At 36.7% G+C, this 18,850-nt stretch overlaps 4 protein-coding genes across 7 annotated transcripts; 2 read left to right on the top strand and 2 right to left on the bottom strand.

Annotated features, from left to right (window-relative positions):
• The first annotated feature begins 784 nt into the window (after positions 1-784).
• LOC111467695 (beta-carotene hydroxylase 2, chloroplastic-like) lies at positions 785-3,275 on the top strand. Of its 4 annotated transcripts, none has more exons than XM_023112687.1 (7): positions 785-1,310; positions 1,426-1,485; positions 1,569-1,640; positions 2,053-2,187; positions 2,354-2,479; positions 2,837-2,893; positions 2,984-3,275. In XM_023112687.1, the coding sequence occupies exons 1-7, from the start codon at positions 921-923 to the stop codon at positions 3,074-3,076; spliced, it is 933 nt and encodes a 310-aa protein (XP_022968455.1). In that variant the 5' UTR covers positions 785-920; the 3' UTR covers positions 3,077-3,275. The 4 variants fall into 4 exon arrangements, with proteins under 4 accessions (XP_022968455.1, XP_022968453.1, XP_022968457.1 ...); XM_023112685.1 differs by having other exon boundaries at positions 2,053-2,275; XM_023112689.1 differs by lacking the exon at positions 2,053-2,187.
• A 3,902-nt stretch (positions 3,276-7,177) lies between these two features.
• On the top strand, positions 7,178-10,444 carry LOC111467587. The gene is made up of 2 exons (XM_023112554.1): positions 7,178-7,346; positions 8,988-10,444. The coding sequence occupies exon 2, from the start codon at positions 9,415-9,417 to the stop codon at positions 10,066-10,068; it is 654 nt and encodes a 217-aa protein (XP_022968322.1). The 5' UTR covers positions 7,178-7,346; positions 8,988-9,414; the 3' UTR covers positions 10,069-10,444.
• A 244-nt stretch (positions 10,445-10,688) lies between these two features.
• Positions 10,689-14,126, bottom strand: LOC111467680 (deSI-like protein At4g17486). Its single transcript, XM_023112665.1, has 4 exons — positions 13,575-14,126; positions 12,453-12,714; positions 11,425-11,492; positions 10,689-11,181 (listed from the first exon to the last, which is right to left on the bottom strand). The coding sequence occupies exons 1-4, from the start codon at positions 13,707-13,709 to the stop codon at positions 10,894-10,896; spliced, it is 753 nt and encodes a 250-aa protein (XP_022968433.1). The 5' UTR covers positions 13,710-14,126; the 3' UTR covers positions 10,689-10,893.
• Positions 14,127-15,463: 1,337 nt separating this feature from the next.
• LOC111467620 (probable receptor-like protein kinase At5g24010) lies at positions 15,464-18,389 on the bottom strand. The gene has a single exon (XM_023112590.1). The coding sequence runs from the start codon at positions 18,145-18,147 to the stop codon at positions 15,664-15,666; it is 2,484 nt and encodes an 827-aa protein (XP_022968358.1). The 5' UTR covers positions 18,148-18,389; the 3' UTR covers positions 15,464-15,663.
• Between the last annotated feature and the right edge of the window lie 461 nt (positions 18,390-18,850).

Raw genomic sequence — 18,850 nt, 5'->3', positions numbered from 1 at the left:
AAAAAAAAAAAAAAAAAAAAAAAAAAAAAAACAATTTTAGCACTAAATTCGAATATTTGTTTTTCAGTAGGGCCCTAAAATCTTCCAAACGTTTAACTAAAAGTAGTAGCTGGGAGATGCGTGACATCCTAGCAACACCGCTCGACTGTCTCGTGTCACAGGAGATAACATAACGGCCACGTGTCACATGAGATAACATAACGGCCACGTGTCACATGAGATAACAAAATGGCCACGTGTCAACTGGAGAACCAAATTTGAAATTCGGAGAGATCCACGTAGGAGACAATAATAGAGTGAACCCCCTAGAGAAGGGGTGTGGAAGAGGCGGGCATGCCACGTGTCAAGATGTGATTGCATGGGGAAAATGAAGGAAATGGTTTTGTCGTTTTAAGTGATTAGCTGTCAGTGTCGTCTTCTGTTCCCAGTCCACTGTTCTTTTTTGCTCAGCCCTTGGCCCCTTGGTCCACACACATCAATTTTAGCCTTTCACCAACTTCCTTAATTTTCAACAACCTTATTCTATTTTTTCCACTCCTGTTTGGTCTGTCGTGATTCAAATTTACTAAATTTTAATAATAAGATATAACAGAAAATGGTTAACTAAAGAGGACAAAGGTTGAGGATAATATGAATAAAAATGAAAATTTGTTAAGTTAAAAGGGTATTTTTGAAATAAATTAGTAAGAAGGGTGAAAAAATAAAAATAAAGAGGGTGAAAATGACAATTTTGTATATAAAGGAAAGAAGGGCAGCCAAATACTCCAACCAAGTTGCCCAATTTTTTATTGTTATGAAAATAAAATAAAGAACTTGTGGTCTCTGTTCCTTCAACCTCCATTTTTAGCTCTCTCTCGCCGCTGTCGTTCTCTCCGAGAAGCTTCCCTTTCTTCCACCGTATTTTCACCTTTATCTCTCCCATGGCGGCCAGCCTCTCTGCCGTCTTAGGGCCCAAACCATTCCATGTCTTCCTTACTTCCTCCAATCTCTCCCCTAAACCTCGAACTCCGTTGCTGTTTCCATCTTCGGTCTTCCGGAACAGTAGAATCCAATGGAAGATGCGGAGAAAAACGCTGCTCACCGTCTGCGTGCTCGTTGAGGATCAGAGTAGTTCCAGCGAGGTGGAAAATCTCGCAGATGAAAAATTACTGATTATAGTCCCGCAGATCCCATCGCCTCATGTTGCAGAGAAATTAGCGAGGAAGAAATCGGAGCGCTTCACTTATCTTGTTGCTGCAGTTATGTCTAGTTTTGGAATTACTTCCATGGCTGTCATGGCAGTTTACTACCGATTTCACTGGCAAATGGAGGTCCTCTCCCTCTCTCTCTCTCTCTCCATAGAAACTTGATTTGTTTTTGTTTTCATCGCGCCGAATCCTTTCGACTAAATACTGAATTGCGACTGTTCAATTTGGCGGTGTGTAGGGCGGAGAGATTCCTTTCTCTGAAATGTTTGGTACATTTGCTCTCTCCGTTGGTGCCGCTGTACGTTTTAAATCTCATTTCATCTCTGTATTCTCTACTTTTCTCGAAGAGTTCGATTTTCACAATCAATTTGGGAATATCAGGTCGGCATGGAGTTTTGGGCAAGATGGGCACATAGGGCTCTCTGGCACGCTTCCTTGTGGCATATGCACGAGGTATAGGTTTCTAATCCTTCTTATCTACAGAATATCGTATTTCTGAGTTCATTTCTGCTGTGAAAATTTCTATCAACAATAATCCACGATGAACCTCAGTTTCATAGCGAACAATCAATATTCAAAAGGATAGAAGAATCGTTGAGGCTTGGACTTGTTAATTGCAGCACAGTCGCACTACGTTGAGGCTTGGACTTGTTAATTGCAGCACAGTCGCACTAATCACTTCTCTATAGTTTTTTTTTTTTTTTTTTTATGTTTTGGCTGTTGAGAAGATTTGATTAACAATAACAGATCGTCCACTGTGGACCTTTCTCTCATTTTCCATGTTCACTTTCCTAGCAAACAAACAACATTGAATTAAAAATGAAAATTGTTGACGCTTGGACTTCGTTGATCTTGAATATTACAGTCTCACCACAAACCAAGAGAAGGACCGTTCGAATTGAACGATGTTTTCGCTATAACCAACGCCGTGCCCGCCATAGCTCTCCTCTCTTACGGCTTCTTCCATAAAGGCCTCGTCCCTGGTCTCTGCTTCGGCGCTGTAAATCTCTCTCTCTCTCTCGCAATCTTTCCGAATCTGAGTCTGTTTCATATCCTAACTAATCACTTGGGGATTAGCGCTAATTACGGTATTAAATGACGAAAATAGCCCTAGCAAAAGTGTTGTTAATTGATAAAGGGTTTGACACGCTGGCGGGTTGTGGCAGGGCCTTGGAATTACTGTGTTTGGGATGGCCTACATGTTCGTCCACGACGGTCTCGTTCACAAAAGATTCCCTGTGGGTCCCATTGCCAACGTGCCCTACTTCAGAAAGGTCGCTGCTGCTCACCAGGTAAATTCATTTATCTAAATATTGATTTTTTTTTTTTTAAAAAAAGCATATTTGTTATAATTTAAATCTTAATTAACTTAGAAACAAAAATATAATTTTAAATAAACTGTCCAATAATGTATCATCTTAATTAATTTTAAATATAACAATATTCTTAGAGTTTGAACAACTTTTAATAATATCATATTAAATTATGTTTTTTACAGTTAAATTAATAACATTTGTTATTAACTTGCATATAGAAAATTAATTGCACGTGTCTAAATGTAATTCTAGATTTAAAATATTATCTCCAATTTAAATTTCCAATATTATTTTCCTAATGAATTTTATGAATTTTATGTTTCTTGAATGTAGCTTCATCATTCGGAAAAGTTAAACGGTGTTCCGTACGGGCTGTTTTTGGGTCCAAAGGTTAGTTTCGGGTCTATTTATTTTTATTTTTATTTTTATGTTTATTTATTTATTTTAATAAATTATTTTCGCAAAAATGTTGTGGTTCAGGAATTAGAGGAAGTGGGAGGCCTAGAAGAATTGGAGAAGGAAATCAACAGAAGAATAAAATCCACGGCCAAAAAACCAATCAACGGTTCTTGATTAACCAGTCACCAGAGGGCCCCACTATTGATGTGAAGTAAAAATGAGAAGGAAAAAAGAAGAAAAAAAAGAAACCCTCCTCTAGCAGTAACTTTGATAATTAAAAAGTGAAAGTTTAGATCACTGCCTCCTTTTCCCCCCTATTTTTTACTGTACGAGGCAAAAGGGTAGAATAATGAGATGGTAAATTTGGTAGGAAGGATTTGCTTTTACCCAGGACTTACCCTCTACTTTTTACTCTCTAATGCTACCGTGAAAAAAATAAATCAGCCAAAAGTAAATAATTCACTCATAAATTTGTGTAATTTTTGATATTTCATAATTTAATAAAGTATGTAAATATTCGAGCTGGTTAAATGTCAAAGCCATTACTAATCAAATAAATAATTTTTAAAAGAAAATATACAATAAAAGATAAATGAATGAAATAATTTTTAGAAGAATCAAATGGATTAAACCAACATTTTAAAAGTTAATTCTAAAGAAAGTAATTGGTTTGGTTGAATTAAAAAATAATAATTAATGTAAATGATGAAATAAGTATTTAAATTAAAAATATTTAAAAGGAATTAGTTAAAAAAAAAAAAAAAAAAGCCTAAATGAAAGGATATATATATAATAAAGTATCCTTAATGGCTTTCATTTTGAACTCTTTACTCAACAGAGACGTTCACACTTCCCTTTCAGTACCTTCCCGCGCGCCAGTCATCTCCATTGGCGGAGTGTCAACATTTCTCTCTATTTCTCTCAGATTTTCACACGAAGTATGCTGAAATTTCGGACCAAAAGCCAAGCATTTTAGTGCCCAAATGGGTCCACCGGGAATTCCATAATAAGGTCGGTGAAAAGCTTCTTCCCTTTGATTAATTTATGGATTATGGAGTCAATTAGTGTCTACGTTCTTGGATTAACAACCCTATTCTATTTGGGAGTCTGATTAGGCTATATATATATCACATGCAAATCACACACAAGAGTTTCTTTTTCTAATTAATGGGGTCTTTGTCTTATCCAAATATTGCACGCCAGGTGTTTGATAAAAAGCCTAGAATCTAGAAATGACCAAATTTTATGGGATTTTCGAGTTCTTCTGTTTATGCCTTTTTTTAAATGCATTTCTAGAATTTTGTCATCGAACACCAATAGCTTTTGAAACTCAAAATACCCTATAATGCACTCCACCTGTTTGATAAAAGTCCCCAACCAAAACCACTTGCAAGGGATGAGATGAGCCTAAAACTTTGTTGTCTCCATTCGAGGTATTGGGTTTTACGTGTCTGTTTCTTACGCTCTCGGCCAGTCCACGTTGCCATTGTCAACCCCCATGGGATCCCCTTGGAAATTGCTCAACCATTTCTGTAAAGTTAAAGCCGTAAGCTCGGGGGTGGGAGGGTTCATGCATTGCACTTTCTAATTCTTTATTCATAGTTTATAATATCCTCTTTCTCCATTAAGAACTCTGCTCCAAATTTGTCAAATTCTCATTGCTCTATACTTTTCCATTTCTTTCACAAGATGATGTGACATTCAAATAGTGTCTGTGCGCGTAAAAATTATATTTTCTAGCCTTGTTTAAAATTATGTTGAATTAAAAATTTAATTCTGGAAATTTATAGATGGTGTTTATAAATTGATTTTTTCAAATGGTTTTTTTTAAGTGATATATATTTTGCATTAAGATGCATAATTTCTTGAATTTCATCATATGAGTTCTTAAATGCATTTTCTTTTTCCTTAAGAAATGTTGGGAATTGGTCCCATTTTAAGCCCACCGTTTCTTATTATTATTCATTTTTTAATATTATTTTATTGTTTCTTTCAGTGGAAAGCGGAATTTTCGAAAGCGTGCACGTCATCCTCATCTTTAGTCAATTCAATTTGGTTTACGGGTAGTTCAAACTCAATACGGAAATTCCAATGCTTTTTCATTATAAATGAAAAAACAAATGCTTCTTCTTTCATGAATAAAAAACTCAGAATTTTGTTTTGTTTTTATATTTAAATTTTTTTAATTTAGTCTATATATATTACTAATAAATATTTAAATTAGTTTTTATTTCCAATTTTTTAAATAAATTTTAGAAAGCGATTCCTATTGAGTATTTTTTAAAATTGTAGATTTAAAATTTGAATCTTATTATTGAAATTAGAAATTCCTTTAAATATAAAGTTGTCGGCATATATATTTTTGGAGAAGATCCGGGTTTGAATATTAGAAGCTGTTTTTAAATTTAGTAATATATTTGTAAATAATAAAATTAGTGAAGATGATTTTATTTTTGAAACAAGTGTAGGACGATTAGTTTTTGGTACTTATTGGAATTGGTATATGTGATAATCAATATCTATTTTTGTTTCTTGGTAAAAGTTACATATTAACATCAGGTGGTTAAGCGAATGATTTGAAAATACATCGATTTTACTCTTTTTTGTTTAAATTATTAATAGTTTTAGACACTTTTTTTTTTTTTTTTTTTTTAAATCTTGAATTTCAAATATCTGTTATTCTGAATCTTGTACATGTTGATGATCTTTATTTACTAGTTATAATTTCATCCTTCTTTTAATCTGGGTGGATATGCAGAAGAAGAATACTACTCTTCGTTTGGATCAAGTGAGTGGGTTATTGTTTTTGGTCTCGGGTTGTATTCTCTTAGGTCCATTTCTTAGTCAAACCAAATGGAGATGATCTTGCTCGAATTGGGTTAGCCCACATCAAGCCTTTTGCTATTCACCCATGGCTAAATTTGGGCCTCTTTTCAAGTCTCATGGCGTTCTCGTGACCAATCCAATCTCTTCTATCTCACACATGGTTCCCACCAGTATCTCTATAATTACCAATGCCAAACCTGATATTCACTCTACTCTATAATTACCAATGCAAAACCTTATCATGGGTTGTGCGTTTAATGGCGATACCTTGTTCTCTTGGTCCTAAAGAATTTCTCTGCCTGTTCCATTTTAGAATCTGAATGTCGTGCACTTGCGCGTGCCATTCAATATCTTGATGTGATAATATGGTACCACCGCATTAGATTCCAATTATGTGTTTCAGGCCCATCCTGAACCCAATGACATTGATTTTCACATTAGTTTGTGATCAAATTCTCTGTAGATAGGAAGTTCATCAAATTTCTTATTTAGCTCAGTGTCTTGTATCTTGTGCTTCAAATGTCAGATTCTCTTCAATCTCTCTGTATTTGTAGGTATGGTCTTGTTCTTTGTCAATATTTCTGGCCAGACAACCAAAGCTGTAAAAAATCCCAAATAAGGTTGGTAAATGCCTTTGATGCTGTCAAAAACTTTGAATAGTCTGATTAAGCCTCGTTGCTTTACCTTTTTTGGGCTCAAGGCCAGAAGACATTCGGATTCAGGTGGGAGTGGTAGATTCTCTCATCATATTGTATGGTTGATACTATATGGTATTTTTACTTTATCAAATAGGATCAGCATAATAGTTACACGGTTTTTCTTAATTATGGTAGAGCTTATACTCCCGGATTTGATATTTAGAGATGTCCATCTAACCCTTATAAACTTGCTCCAAATAGAGGGAAAATCCTGATTTAAATGAGGAATGAGGAGGGAAGGGAAGAGATTTTTCCATATTAAGGACCTGGGGATTATATTCCCTGTCTCATTCCCGTCTCCCGCCAAATGTCGTCTTCATTCCCGCTTCAAACCACGGGCATCTCTAAGTGAAATTTTATGAGCTATCATTATGAATAGATGGTTTATCTCACAATAGTCTCCAGTTGCACTTGGGTGTCCTTCAAATTTTTCGGTTACATACTTGCTGAATATAAGGCCTATGTTTTCCAGGGCAAGAAATTTTAGAGCTTGCTAAGAGCTTTTATTGCTCCAACTTGGTTATTTCCATTTTCACTTAATACCTTCATAATTATTATATATATAAAAAAAAGTTTAATTTTTGTCCTAGGCTTTATATTGTGGGCCAGCCGATGAGAGCCGAGCCGCCAAGAAGGTGTCAGCCAGATAATTTTAGATGCCATTGCTTCTTTTACATCAAAGCCAGCCATCACATGCCACGTGGTGATTCTTGATTTGTCTGTGAAGAATTATCTTCACTCTCTCACCAAGTCAGTTATCTATTTTACTATTTCTCCGACGGTACAGCGTTTCTTCCTTTCTTCTCTCTCTCTGGATCCGAAATCGGCATTGTCTGAACCCTAAATTTCTTGGGGCTTTTTCTTCGTAGATCGCGATAATGGAGATGGGGACCTCTTTCTATTTTCTACCATTCTGAAAGGTTTAGGTTCTCTTTTCTTAGTTGTTTGATCCTCAAATTGGATATTTATCGTAAAATTTCTTACACGATTTACTGTAATGGAGATGGATATTTATCGTACCTTCTGCACGATTTACTTCTGGAACCTGTTTCTTGTTTGCCGTCTTTCCCCTTCCTCCCATTTATCACTATCTTTATGGATCTGGATCCAACGCTACAGGATTTGAGCCCTAATTTTCGTTGTGCGTACTCTTAATGAGCCGGTGTATCATTAGCTGCCACTTGTGTTAATCTGCTTTAGGTTTTGAACATTTTCTTCTTTTTTGCTGTGATTTTATTCTGTATCCTCTACACTGCTGTAGTTTTGGGGATCCAATGTTTTTAAATCTGTGATCTGAGTATCCTGGGCATGATTTAGCGGAGCAGCTAAGAGATGCGATTGAGCCCCGAATCTATTTTCCTTTTGGTTTTGTTTAGAAACGATTGTCGTTTTCTTGCATGGTGAAGAATTTGGATTGAATTACCTCGGGTTATATTTATGTGCACAGTTTGCTTACTGTATATCTCGATCTGATGTTGATGATTGTTCAAGTAGTTTAAGTACTTTGGAATTCCCATTTCCATATTGGATCGAGGTCACTACGCACTATGTATGACTCATTGTTATGGGTGTATAATGCTTAGTTTGTAGACTTGGTGGCTGGTTTCTAACAACTCTAGTTTATTGGTGTTGGGTGTGAAGTCTCAGTTAAATTTGAATGGTGTTGGGTGTGAAGTCTCAGTTAAATTTGAATTGATGGCCATTTATGCTTTGTGCTCATAGGCATGTAATACCTGGTTTGTAGATCAGATTGTAGGTTCCGATCATGTTTAGTTTGATACCCTAAACTTGTGTCTATATCAGAGGATTCTACCGAGAACTAACTCATTCTTTAAGTGAATACATATTTAGATGGTGGTGGATGATAGTCTCGGTCATTTGAGTTCATGGTCAATTATGCTTTGCATCACCCCTGGGGGGAACTTATAGATGGCTTACTTAGAATATGTTTTGTTTCAGGTTCCTCCCCTGACCCTCTGCAACTTTTATTTGTTGCTGTACTTTGTTCACAATTAATTGATTTTTTCTTCTTTGAATGTTTAATGTCTTCTTGTATGAGGGATGATTATCACATGTGGAACATGTAGGTGAATAAAGGATTGTACAAGTGAATTAGCATGCATAAAAAAAGAGAACGCAGGTGCAAGTTTGTGACAATGAACTTAGGATCTGAGGCTCAGAAGGCTAATATTATTGTTATTATGCGGTGTATGCTTTTAATAGCATTGAGTTCCTTTCTATTTATCCGGGGAAAAAAAAAAAAAAGAACCATTGAACATTTCTTCCTATCTTTTCCCTGAAAATTTTCATGATTTTATGGCATGTTGTCTCTTCCTTGTCTCTTGCTGGTAAACTCTCAGGTTACTTAGTACATGGTGTTAGATTCTTTTATTGTTCTCTTTATAGGTTTCTTTGTACGTTTGTTCTTTGGCAGTCTCCATGAATGCTGTTAATTGTAACTAACAGTGTTAGCAGTTGAATAGCTTATAGTAGGCATTTTTACCGTTTCTTTTTCTATGGTCTTGAAGATTATTGACTAGTTTATTCTCTTCAATCCACAGCCATCAGGAAGAGGCTCATGTGAGTTGCTTGCAATTAGACAGCTTTGTATTTGTTGCTTCGGTTGGAATATTGCACACTTTTTGGTTCATTTGATATGAACAAAATGGGTAAGTGGAAAGGTTGTGGAAAACTAGGACGACTGGTGCCAAGAGGTGGTTCTATCACTTCTTACAAATATGCTCTTTTGTTGTCACCTGTTGTCTCTGTCTGGGATTGCATTGTCAGGAAAATGAGGTATTCCTACAGACCTGAGTGGGTGTAGTGTTTAGGATAGTAAAATTATAGTAGATTTATATATATATATAAAAAGTAATCCACTGTAGATTTTATAGCATCATGATGAAAGGATGGAAAAACAATTACGAGGATATATATACTAATTACAACTAGTTCTTTGAAAAAGAGATTGAAAAGTTTAGGTAGGTTATGGCTAGTTTTGTGGCTAGTATGGGTAATAAAGGACAGCCTGTCGTGAAGAAAGCAAAAAAGAAGCAGGTGAAGGATGAGTTGGATCGTCAGAAACAAGCTGAGAAGAAAAAGAGGCGGTTAGAAAAAGCGCTTGCTACTTCAGCAGCTATTATATCTGAACTTGAAAAGAAAAAACAAATGAAGAAGGAAGAACAGCGAAGGCTAGATGAAGAAGGTGCTGCTATTGCTGAGGCTGTTGCTCTGCATGTCCTGATTGGTGAAGACTCAGATGACTCGTACAAGATTCTTCTAGAGAATGACGGTCTCAACCCTTGGGAGTGCCCTGGGCAGTTTGACCACGTAATGAGTGTTACAAGACCAGACATTCCAGTGCAGGAGTTTGGGAGATGTACCACCCTTGATGGGACTGGTTGGACTTCTAACATCGATAGATTTGGATCAATGTGGCATGGTTTTGGGAGCGATTATTGGTCGGTCTCTGCTGGACATTATGCTGAGGATCACCGTGCATTATGTTTCAAGCAAGTTGATGGAGCTGTAAGTGAGATTTCTGCTGGCATTATAGCGGCGCAGGCTGTCTCATCACTTCATATTACGGTAGATGGGGATGAAGAATTCAACGCCCTTAACAGAAAGCGAAGGGGTATGTAAAATTACTTCGCATGTTTGAAATTGTGGTAATATGGTGTTCTGGTACATGCTCCCATAATTGTTTGCGTGTGGAAGATTTGTCATGTGTTTGAGGGAGTTCCAAGTTGTTCTTATGGACCTTAAGCTCGCGAATTCCACCTTCTTGAGTAATGCGTTGGCGTGCTCCAAGGGCACGCTCGGCAGAAGTTGTTCTCAAATGTGCATTCCGGCCAAGCCGCTCACTGAGATCATCAATCCTGTCTTTGTTGAATTGTATTTTGTATGACTTTGTATTATAGAAAAATGTTTTTGGCTTCAACGACTTAACTGGATTGCCTTGTCTGCTTGGAAGGGGATTGAATGCTGAAAGTAGTTATTGATCCACGTAGAATAATAATCTTTAATGCCTGCCATAAATTATTCTCTGCTCAAAATGGATCCTTTTTTTTTAACAGAAAACCAGTGATTTATATATATTTGCAGACATTTGAGATCCACTTTTCAAATGTGTTGGCATGAAATAATTTTTGAATTTTACTTACGTTCTTAATCAGATGGTTGACTATGATTTACCAGATGAATAGAAGCCGCAATGTCGGCAGAGCATAAATTATGCATTACACTTAAAAAATATAAATCAGTTGAGAGGCGAAGAAATGGGTTGCATTATCTATAAAATATCAACTTGCAGGGTTCTGCACAGAATATCATCAAAACACGATTCCCACATATAAACGCACACAGAACACATATATTTCTCAGTGATAAAAATGAAATTTTACACTTAAAAAAACAAATGAACCTAAGATCATCAACACAGATTTCCACTTTTACCTAACAATGTTTTCACATGTCTTGTTGCGCTCGTGAATTGAGCAATATTGGTGTCTCTTCATTTGCTTTGCTTTGTTGCTCTGCTGCACCTTCTTCAACTTCATTCCCTACTTCTGAACTACTCGATGGTTTGGCACCTGTGGTAATAAGATTCTTAAACCATGCAGCTTGAAATCTAGAAGTACCTCTATTTGAGTCATCTGTAGACTCTGTGGGTGATATGACGTTGTTCGTGGCCCCTAGAATAAAACGGTAAGCCACTTTGCTGGCCGATATGATCTCCGTTTTCGCTTGTTTGAACTGCAACAACCCCATCAAAACCCACAAAGCAAGTTTAGTTCATTTCATTACACAACTTGTAACTGCCTTTTCAGAAAAGAAAGACTTGTAAGAAAAATAAGCCTAGATGCAAAGGGCTGAGCAATTGTAAGTAGTGGTAAAGTTCCCCTTAAAATATAGATGTCATAAAATTGCTTCGATCCAGAAAAGAGTCATTCTGACATGTAAAATGTTATGCGATAAATGATGAAGCGTAAATCTTACACGAACTGCTGTGTTTCCAGCTACTTCCAATGCAGCATCACCAGCGTTGGCAAACCGATTAACCCAACCTACAACAGGATAAGCATCATCAGACTTCTTCTCCCAAAAAATAATCAACATCATCTTGTTAAAGTATTTGCCAAAATAATAACTCCATTTAAAAGAAAATAGTCTCTACCAGTCTACGTCCATTATTTCATCCTATAACATCAATGTAAAGTCCAGAGCTTCAAATATTTAATTATACATCCTTACATGCTTTCAGGTCTAAACTTCAAAATGTTTTCTCACCTCCATCACTTGTAACAAAGATTCTACACAAGATATGGAGAAATAAGGAAAAAGGAAACCAATACCAGTCAATTATTAGGAGATGAAATGACTAGGAAAAAGTAACAACTTTTATGAAATGCAAAGACAAAAATAAGAATGACAGCGAAGAGAGTATAACAGTTAGTTTAGTAAAAAGAAAACAAAAATAAAGAGACAGAGAGAGAACTAAAATAGCCAGAAAATGAAGATGTATTTGATAAGATCTATGTTTCAAATAAGCCCCAAACTCAGTTATGTGCACGCTCAAAGATGTAAAATAGAAGCCTGTCGTTTTAATGGGGTTTTAAAATGCTCTGTTTGCCTTTCTGCCGAGTTGAACCTCAGACTAGGGCCCAAAGCACGTGCCTCAATATCTCTTAAAGACCAATAGTGTACTTATTATCGACATGCTTAATGAGCTTTTTTTAGCGATAAAAGCCACTCATCATCAAAAGTGATGTCATTTAAAACTAGAACAACAAACAGAAATATTATATTAAAAACATGATGATTCAAATATATACTGTAAATGAGAGAAGGTCAACATGCCGACATGAACTTAGAAACCTAATAGACGTAAATGAATTTCTTTCATTATCTCCATAAAACATCAGGCATAATAAATCTAGTTGATGCCTCAAATGCACACAGAAATTGTCTCAGAACAAAGATCTTATTATTATAGATCATAATAGTATGAGCACAGATAACATTACCTGGAAGTTTTGATACACTGAGCATTTCACAGAACTGATCACAAAAGTGGTTACAGTTTCTTGAAAGTAAGTCATATGAACTTCCAGGCCACTCTCTACTAAGTTCCCTTAAAATCTGATTCACCTTGAAAATTGAACAGTTTGTTTTACCAAGGTTAATACTTTCACGATATGTGTACATCGGATTCTGTCCAGAAGGGCAACTGAAAACTCCAGTTCCTTGCTCGCAAAACCCAAAAGACCATTCATCATCTCCATAAACCTGTAGTGCATAGCACAATTAGTCTAACACCCCGTCAACCATAATAGACATAAATCTGTAGTCAAATATGGTTAGGAGAATGTGATTGGCGAAGAGTACAATAGTGGAAGCTTCATACACCTTTGCAAATTCATTTCAGAATAATATTTCATCGCTTCTATGAAGAAATCTTAACTGCAAAATCTACACATTGTTTGATAGCTAAACTCTTATGGAAGAACGCCATAATCTGTAGGAATTAAACGGATGAAATAACAAAATATCCTGGAAACTACCAAATGTTGCTGAAGTAAACATTGGCAACCAGAATGTAAGAGTAGAATCTATGATTATCCATGGCGAGAATGGGAGTGAAAAGTAGAAAATTACTACACGATCTATTGCAAACAATATCACACGTCTTATGAGATAAAATATATAACGATATCTCACAATCTAGAGTGAACCACAGAGTCCAATATCTTCTGGATTAGAACAAATTCTAATTTCTATCACGAAAAATAGAACTAACAAACCTTCTCAAAAGTCTTAGATGAACTGTAACACATTACATCCTTAGTAGGTATCAAATCTCTACCTCCATAAAAGCCAATATCAACCTAAATCAGAGCAACACGTACTAAACTACTGGATCATTAAGCAGACACTCCCGCTAATATAAGACAGAACAAAGCCACACTCGTCTGACATTCACACTTGCAAAGCAATGAAGATACCAATCGTTCATCTTAAACTGAAAACGAATTGATTACCAAAAGATAAAATATAACGGTACAATATAACATAGTTGAAAACATCAAATACTTAGTCTACATTAACATGTAAATACGAAGAGAAAAACAGAGGAGAAAGCGGGAAACCTGAACAGCGCTATGGAAGATACCGCCTAGACCAATTCCATCCTTGAAGATCTTGTTGATATTAACAATTGTATTGTTGGTCTTATCTGATCCGCTATTCGTGACGTCGTATATATGCAGCATCACGTCAGTCATTTTTTTCAAGAAAAACGCAAACAAAAACCCTAAACTGTAAACCTAGTCCTCCTCTTCTCACAGAATTTGAAACAAAATTATCCTAACCCTAAATCTACCACCGGTATCTCCTGAAACTTGCCTCGCAATGTCTCTCAGTTCGAAGAATTGAATTGGATTCAAATGAAATCAAAAGAACCCTTGGACCACCGCCATCTCTCCACTTCACACCATGATTTGCTCTTCGCGGTCTCTGATTTCAAAATCTTTTCGCCTCGAAAATCGAAATCTCTTTCTCCAATTGCTCCCTTTCTTTCTTTAAACTCTAAAAAGACGAATTCGAATTTAGATTGTGGGTTGTTTGTTTTTACTTCTTGAAGTATTTCATTTTTCTTTTAATTATTCTTCACAACTCTGCAAAATCACCTGGATCTGAGAAATATGTTACTTTTAACAAACCAAATTTTAGATTTTTTATTTTAATATTTTAACTTAAAATGTCTCTTAATTTCCTAATATATTAAAATAACCAAAATATCCTCTGTATTTCACTTTTAAATTTTATCGTGAGGTTGTCATTCATTATTCTGCCGTGTGTCGATGATCATTATCACTACAATTACAGACTACTCTGATGACAATCCTCACCGTCTATTTTTGTGTCTATCACCTACCTCCAGTAATTATAATTAATTACAATTACTACAATGAGCACTCTAACATACGATATTTTATCGGTCATAAAGTTTTAAATATAATTCGGATCTTTTTAATATTTTTATGATAATTTGACATTAACATATATAAATATTTTGAGTGTAAAGTAAGCTAAATTTAAAAAATGTATTTTAAAATTTAAAATAAAGAATTGAATAATAATATCCTTTTTTATTCAAAATGATTGAAGAAATAGGGGGTAACTACGAAATTGCCCTTGAGAATATGAAAAATTACAGAAACGGAAAGGTGAAGCACAGTCAGCCTGGCAGTCGGTGCCAGGTTGCAGGGGAGATGATGGGTAATAAGGTCATTATCTGAAATGAGTTGGACGAGTGGGTCCCACGTGCTCGTGCCTTCGTCGACAATCGGGCTCGGATTCATTAGTCTTGTCCTTTAATCTACTGATATTTTTCAGGATTTGTTAAATTTATTTTGTAATATTTTAAATTTTAAAATATTAAGATAAAATTAAATTTTAGAAATCACTATTAATTTAGACAACTTGTATAATATACGAGACTCGAGTCAAGAAATTTAAAAAAAAAAAAAAATTAAAAAGACAAAATTACTCGTTTATTTAGGTCTCGTGATGATATCACTTTGGAATATTTTGTTTTGTCACAGCCAACATCAACTTTGGGTCACAAACCAAAAGATTCCCAATGGAAAAGAAAAATAAAAGAAAGAGCTCAACTTCTTTCACACTGCCCACTCACAAACGGCCCTTTAGATATGTTAGACGAACACGACTCTCCACAATGGTATGACATTGTCCACTTTGAGCATAAGCTCTCATGGCTTTGCTTTGGGCTTCCCAAAAGACCTCATACCAATGGAGTTAGTATTCCTCATTTATAAACATTCCCTAAATTAGCCGATGTGGGACTTTCATCATCCAACAAGATACACTTCGTAGTAGTTTTCTCAACAGCCTAAGCTCAACGCTAGCAGATATTGTCTCTTTGGGCTTTCCCTCAAAGTTTATAAAACAGGTTTACACACCCTTCTAAAGAAAGTTTCATTCTCTTCTCTAACCGATATGGAATCTCACCGTATAGATTATTAGGATTTCATTTCAATTTTGAGGTAAATTTACAATACTACAGAATTCACAACATTAAACCAAGATAACACTCTCGGCTGTAATTTTCCTACAGTAAAATGTAACTAAGGTACCTCTAAAATATGGTGTAAGAAGAGAGAATGATGACTATTCGGATTGCTTCTTATGTTTTAGAATCAATCATAAAGCTATCTATCTTCCATCATTAGTAAGCAATTGGGAGAAAACTTTGGTTGTACTTATGTCTGAATAATTACCAGTACTTTCATCTGAATGTCTCCTCAAGTTGCTAGGATGAATTGCTGTGGATGTTGGGAAGTCGGAGTCGTCGATGTCCACGGGTTCCAATGGTTCGGTCTGTATCCCGACTTGTAGTTGAAGAACATATTCCAAGTTCCATAACACATCTCCCATGGTTGGTCTGTCAATACCATAGTCAGCCAAACATTTTTCTGCTGTTTCTCCATACTTCTTCAACGAACTCGGATTGATTTGCCCGACCAAATGTGGATCGATAATCTTTTCGAGCATGCCTTTCCTTTGCCAATGCAGTGCCCATTCCGCAAGGTTTACTTGTTCCCTAGCAAGCAATGGATCAACAGCAGGCCTAGCACAAAGAACTTCAAAGAGAACTACTCCAAATGAATAGACATCCGACTTATCAGTGAGTTGTTGTCTTCGAAAATACTCGGGATCTAGATAGCCGAAGCTGCCTTTAACTCCAGTACTAACATGGGTTTCATCGAGACGAGGCCCGGATCTTGAAAGACCAAAATCTGCAACTTTAGCAACATAGTTCTCATCCAGCAAAATGTTGGTCGACTTGATATCACGGTGGATGATGCCCTGTGCAAAACCAGTGTGGAGGTAGTGAAGACCTCTGGCTGCACCAATGCAGATTTCGAGTCGTTGCTTCCATGACAACGGTGAGACAATCGGGCCATACAATTGCTTTTTCAATGGACCTTTCTCCATATATTCATAAACCAGTATCATTTCAGACTGTTCATCACAATATCCAACAAGCGAAACAAGATGGTGATGTCGAATCTTGGACAAAATGGCAATCTCAGTGTGGAATTCAGGCAGACCCTGACGTGATCCTGGCACACCTCTCTTCACAGCAACATTTATATTGTCCCCAAGAACCCCTTTGTAAACCATACCAAATCCGCCCGAACCAATGATCAAACTCTTGTCGAAGTCGTTTGTCGCCAACTGAATATCGGCAAAGGGGATCTTCAAGCTGTGGTATCCATTTGGTCCAAAAGATGTTGCAAGAGTTGATCCCCTTGATAATTTACTATCAGAACTGCCTCCTCCATACGCCTGAACCGATGTCCAACCTGCACTCTCGGCCCGCCTCGGCTTCCTCTTCTTCCTCCTTTTGCATCCCAAAGCAAGAATTGCAGCAACAACCAAACATAAACCAACAAATCCACCAACAACAGGTCCTACAATAACCCATAAATTTCTCTTCTTCTTCTCAGCTTCTGAAAACATATCCTTAGCATTCACCATTTCCAGGATCTCTGCTCCATTTAAGATCGCATTATATCTGAATGAACTGCTCAGATCAGACGGTCCAACACTTATCTGAATATTCCCAAAACCAGCAGAATCCACAATGAAATCAACATAAAGAGGAGTTGAAAGCTGGTGAAATGAAAGAGATGACAAATCCAGATCCCTATATGCAGAATAGCCATTGATATACACATTAAAATACAGCTGATTAAGAGCAGAGCTAACAATATCACAGAAATGCAAGCGAATCAAGTGCTTCGCGCCATTAGATTCCAATGGAAAGTTCCAAGTGAGGTTGAATTTTGCACCCAAAGTTGAGTTTTCCTTGTTCATCTGTTGCAATGTCATATAAACGCTGTCCGGCGCGTCCTCCCTGGTAGCGCCACCGGCCTGATAGTTCGGCGCGTGAAAAGTTGCGGCGACCTTTGCCGCCGATTTTAATACCAGAAAAGGCTCGTCAGGCACCCAAGTTCTCCATAGGCTGTCATTGAACGGGGTCACCAGAGAACCCCCAACGTTAATTCTGTATTTCGTTTCCAAAATTTGTGAAGTGAGTTTGTAATATTCTCGAACTCCATAAGAATCCACAAGCTTAGCTCCATTATCGGTAATGAGTTCTTTAGGAGCTGAAAATACCTCGATTGCATTTGCGAACCCGAAAACTGTACTCGAAACCGGTTTGAACTCGATTTCAAGCACATTGGTGTCAATTCTCACCATAAACTCTTTAATCACAGAATCGTTAACGCGAGAAATCATAGAAAGAAAAGCACCATTAGCCCAGATAGTAAAATTTGCGGAATGTAAAGCGAATTCCGGCGCCGAAAATGGCGAAAGATGGAACCGCAGCAAGTGAGTACCGTTCTTTTTTATGTTGAATCTGTAGCTTGAGGCGCTGGTGAAAACTCTGGCCGTATGATACAAAGGCTCAGAATCCGGAGGCGGATTTCGATTGGAAACCGCCACCGATCGGCCAGCAGTGAGAAAGTCGGAGGCGGGTTTGACTGAATCGCCGACGAAGGTACGGTTAAAGAAGGTGGGACTGGAGGACGAGCCGCAGCTGAGAAGATAAATGTCAGAGGGAACAAACTCAGGAGAAGAAAAGGGAAGGAAAAGAAGAAGGAGAAAGAGGAATTTGGAGATCGCCATGGGAGGCGCCACAGTGTTGCAGAGAAGGAAGAAGTATAGCTTTAGAATAAAAAATGGAAATGGAAATGGAAATGTTGTGCTGTGGGAACAGACGGAGCCACAGCAAAGTGATGGCGAGAGAAATTGAAAGGCCAAATAATAAGGGCAATTTAAATCTCAACTTTGACAGTTGTTATAATGTTGTAATGCATATTTTCTCAAAAAGGATAGCATAGCATGAGACCATCGCCTACTTCCCCTTTGCTCTCTCCATATCTTAGAATCTTTTTTAGGGTCAAATTTATATCATCGTATGTTTAAATCTCTCATTCAAAACATTAATAAACAGGAGGCCGAGCTCGATAGGATTGAAAATTAAAACTTTGGTGTTAATAAATTATAATACTGCTCACTTTTAGGGTTGAATTTTTGGCCTGAGAAATGATTATTTGCACTCATATTTGGATGACCGAAGTCTGGAAGTGGGGGAGGATAGTGGAATACACAAAGCATACAAAATAGTGGTTTGAAGGGCTATTTTGGCATTGTGGTGGTAGGGAGACCTCTAATGTGTTTAATTGAAGCCCAAATTAATTAAAAACACATCTTTCAACCCTTCTAATCTCCCAATCATAATGAAATTAAGATTACTTAACTCTTAATAAATCATCACACTTCTTTCTTTTGAACTTTTCATAGAAAGAATAGCCAAACAAATTTTGAC

The sequence above is a fragment of the Cucurbita maxima genome, unplaced genomic scaffold (genome assembly GCF_002738345.1).
Source record: "Cucurbita maxima cultivar Rimu unplaced genomic scaffold, Cmax_1.0 Cma_Scf00034, whole genome shotgun sequence".
NCBI classification, from domain to species: Eukaryota; Viridiplantae; Streptophyta; class Magnoliopsida; order Cucurbitales; family Cucurbitaceae; genus Cucurbita; species Cucurbita maxima.
Note: the sequence above shows the minus strand (reverse complement) of the source record. Positions and strands in the feature narration are given on the sequence as shown.

Excerpts from the sequence above, each read along its gene's own strand:
- LOC111467695 (XM_023112685.1), top strand. The coding sequence starts at position 921 with ATGGCGGCCAGCCTCTCTGCCGTCTTAGGGCCCAAACCATTCCATGTC. Across the intron at positions 2,480-2,836 it reads AGGTCGCTGCTGCTCACCAG|CTTCATCATTCGGAAAAGTT; the intron begins GTAAATTCATTT and ends TCTTGAATGTAG. Across the intron at positions 2,894-2,983 it reads GGCTGTTTTTGGGTCCAAAG|GAATTAGAGGAAGTGGGAGG; the intron begins GTTAGTTTCGGG and ends GTTGTGGTTCAG.
- LOC111467587 (XM_023112554.1), top strand. The coding sequence starts at position 9,415 with ATGGCTAGTTTTGTGGCTAGTATGGGTAATAAAGGACAGCCTGTCGTG.
- LOC111467680 (XM_023112665.1), bottom strand. The coding sequence starts at position 13,709 with ATGACTGACGTGATGCTGCATATATACGACGTCACGAATAGCGGATCA. Across the intron at positions 12,715-13,574 it reads TCTTCCATAGCGCTGTTCAG|GTTTATGGAGATGATGAATG; the intron begins GTTTCCCGCTTT and ends TATGCACTACAG. Across the intron at positions 11,493-12,452 it reads CAGTGTATCAAAACTTCCAG|GTTGGGTTAATCGGTTTGCC; the intron begins GTAATGTTATCT and ends ATCCTGTTGTAG.
- LOC111467620 (XM_023112590.1), bottom strand. The coding sequence starts at position 18,147 with ATGGCGATCTCCAAATTCCTCTTTCTCCTTCTTCTTTTCCTTCCCTTT.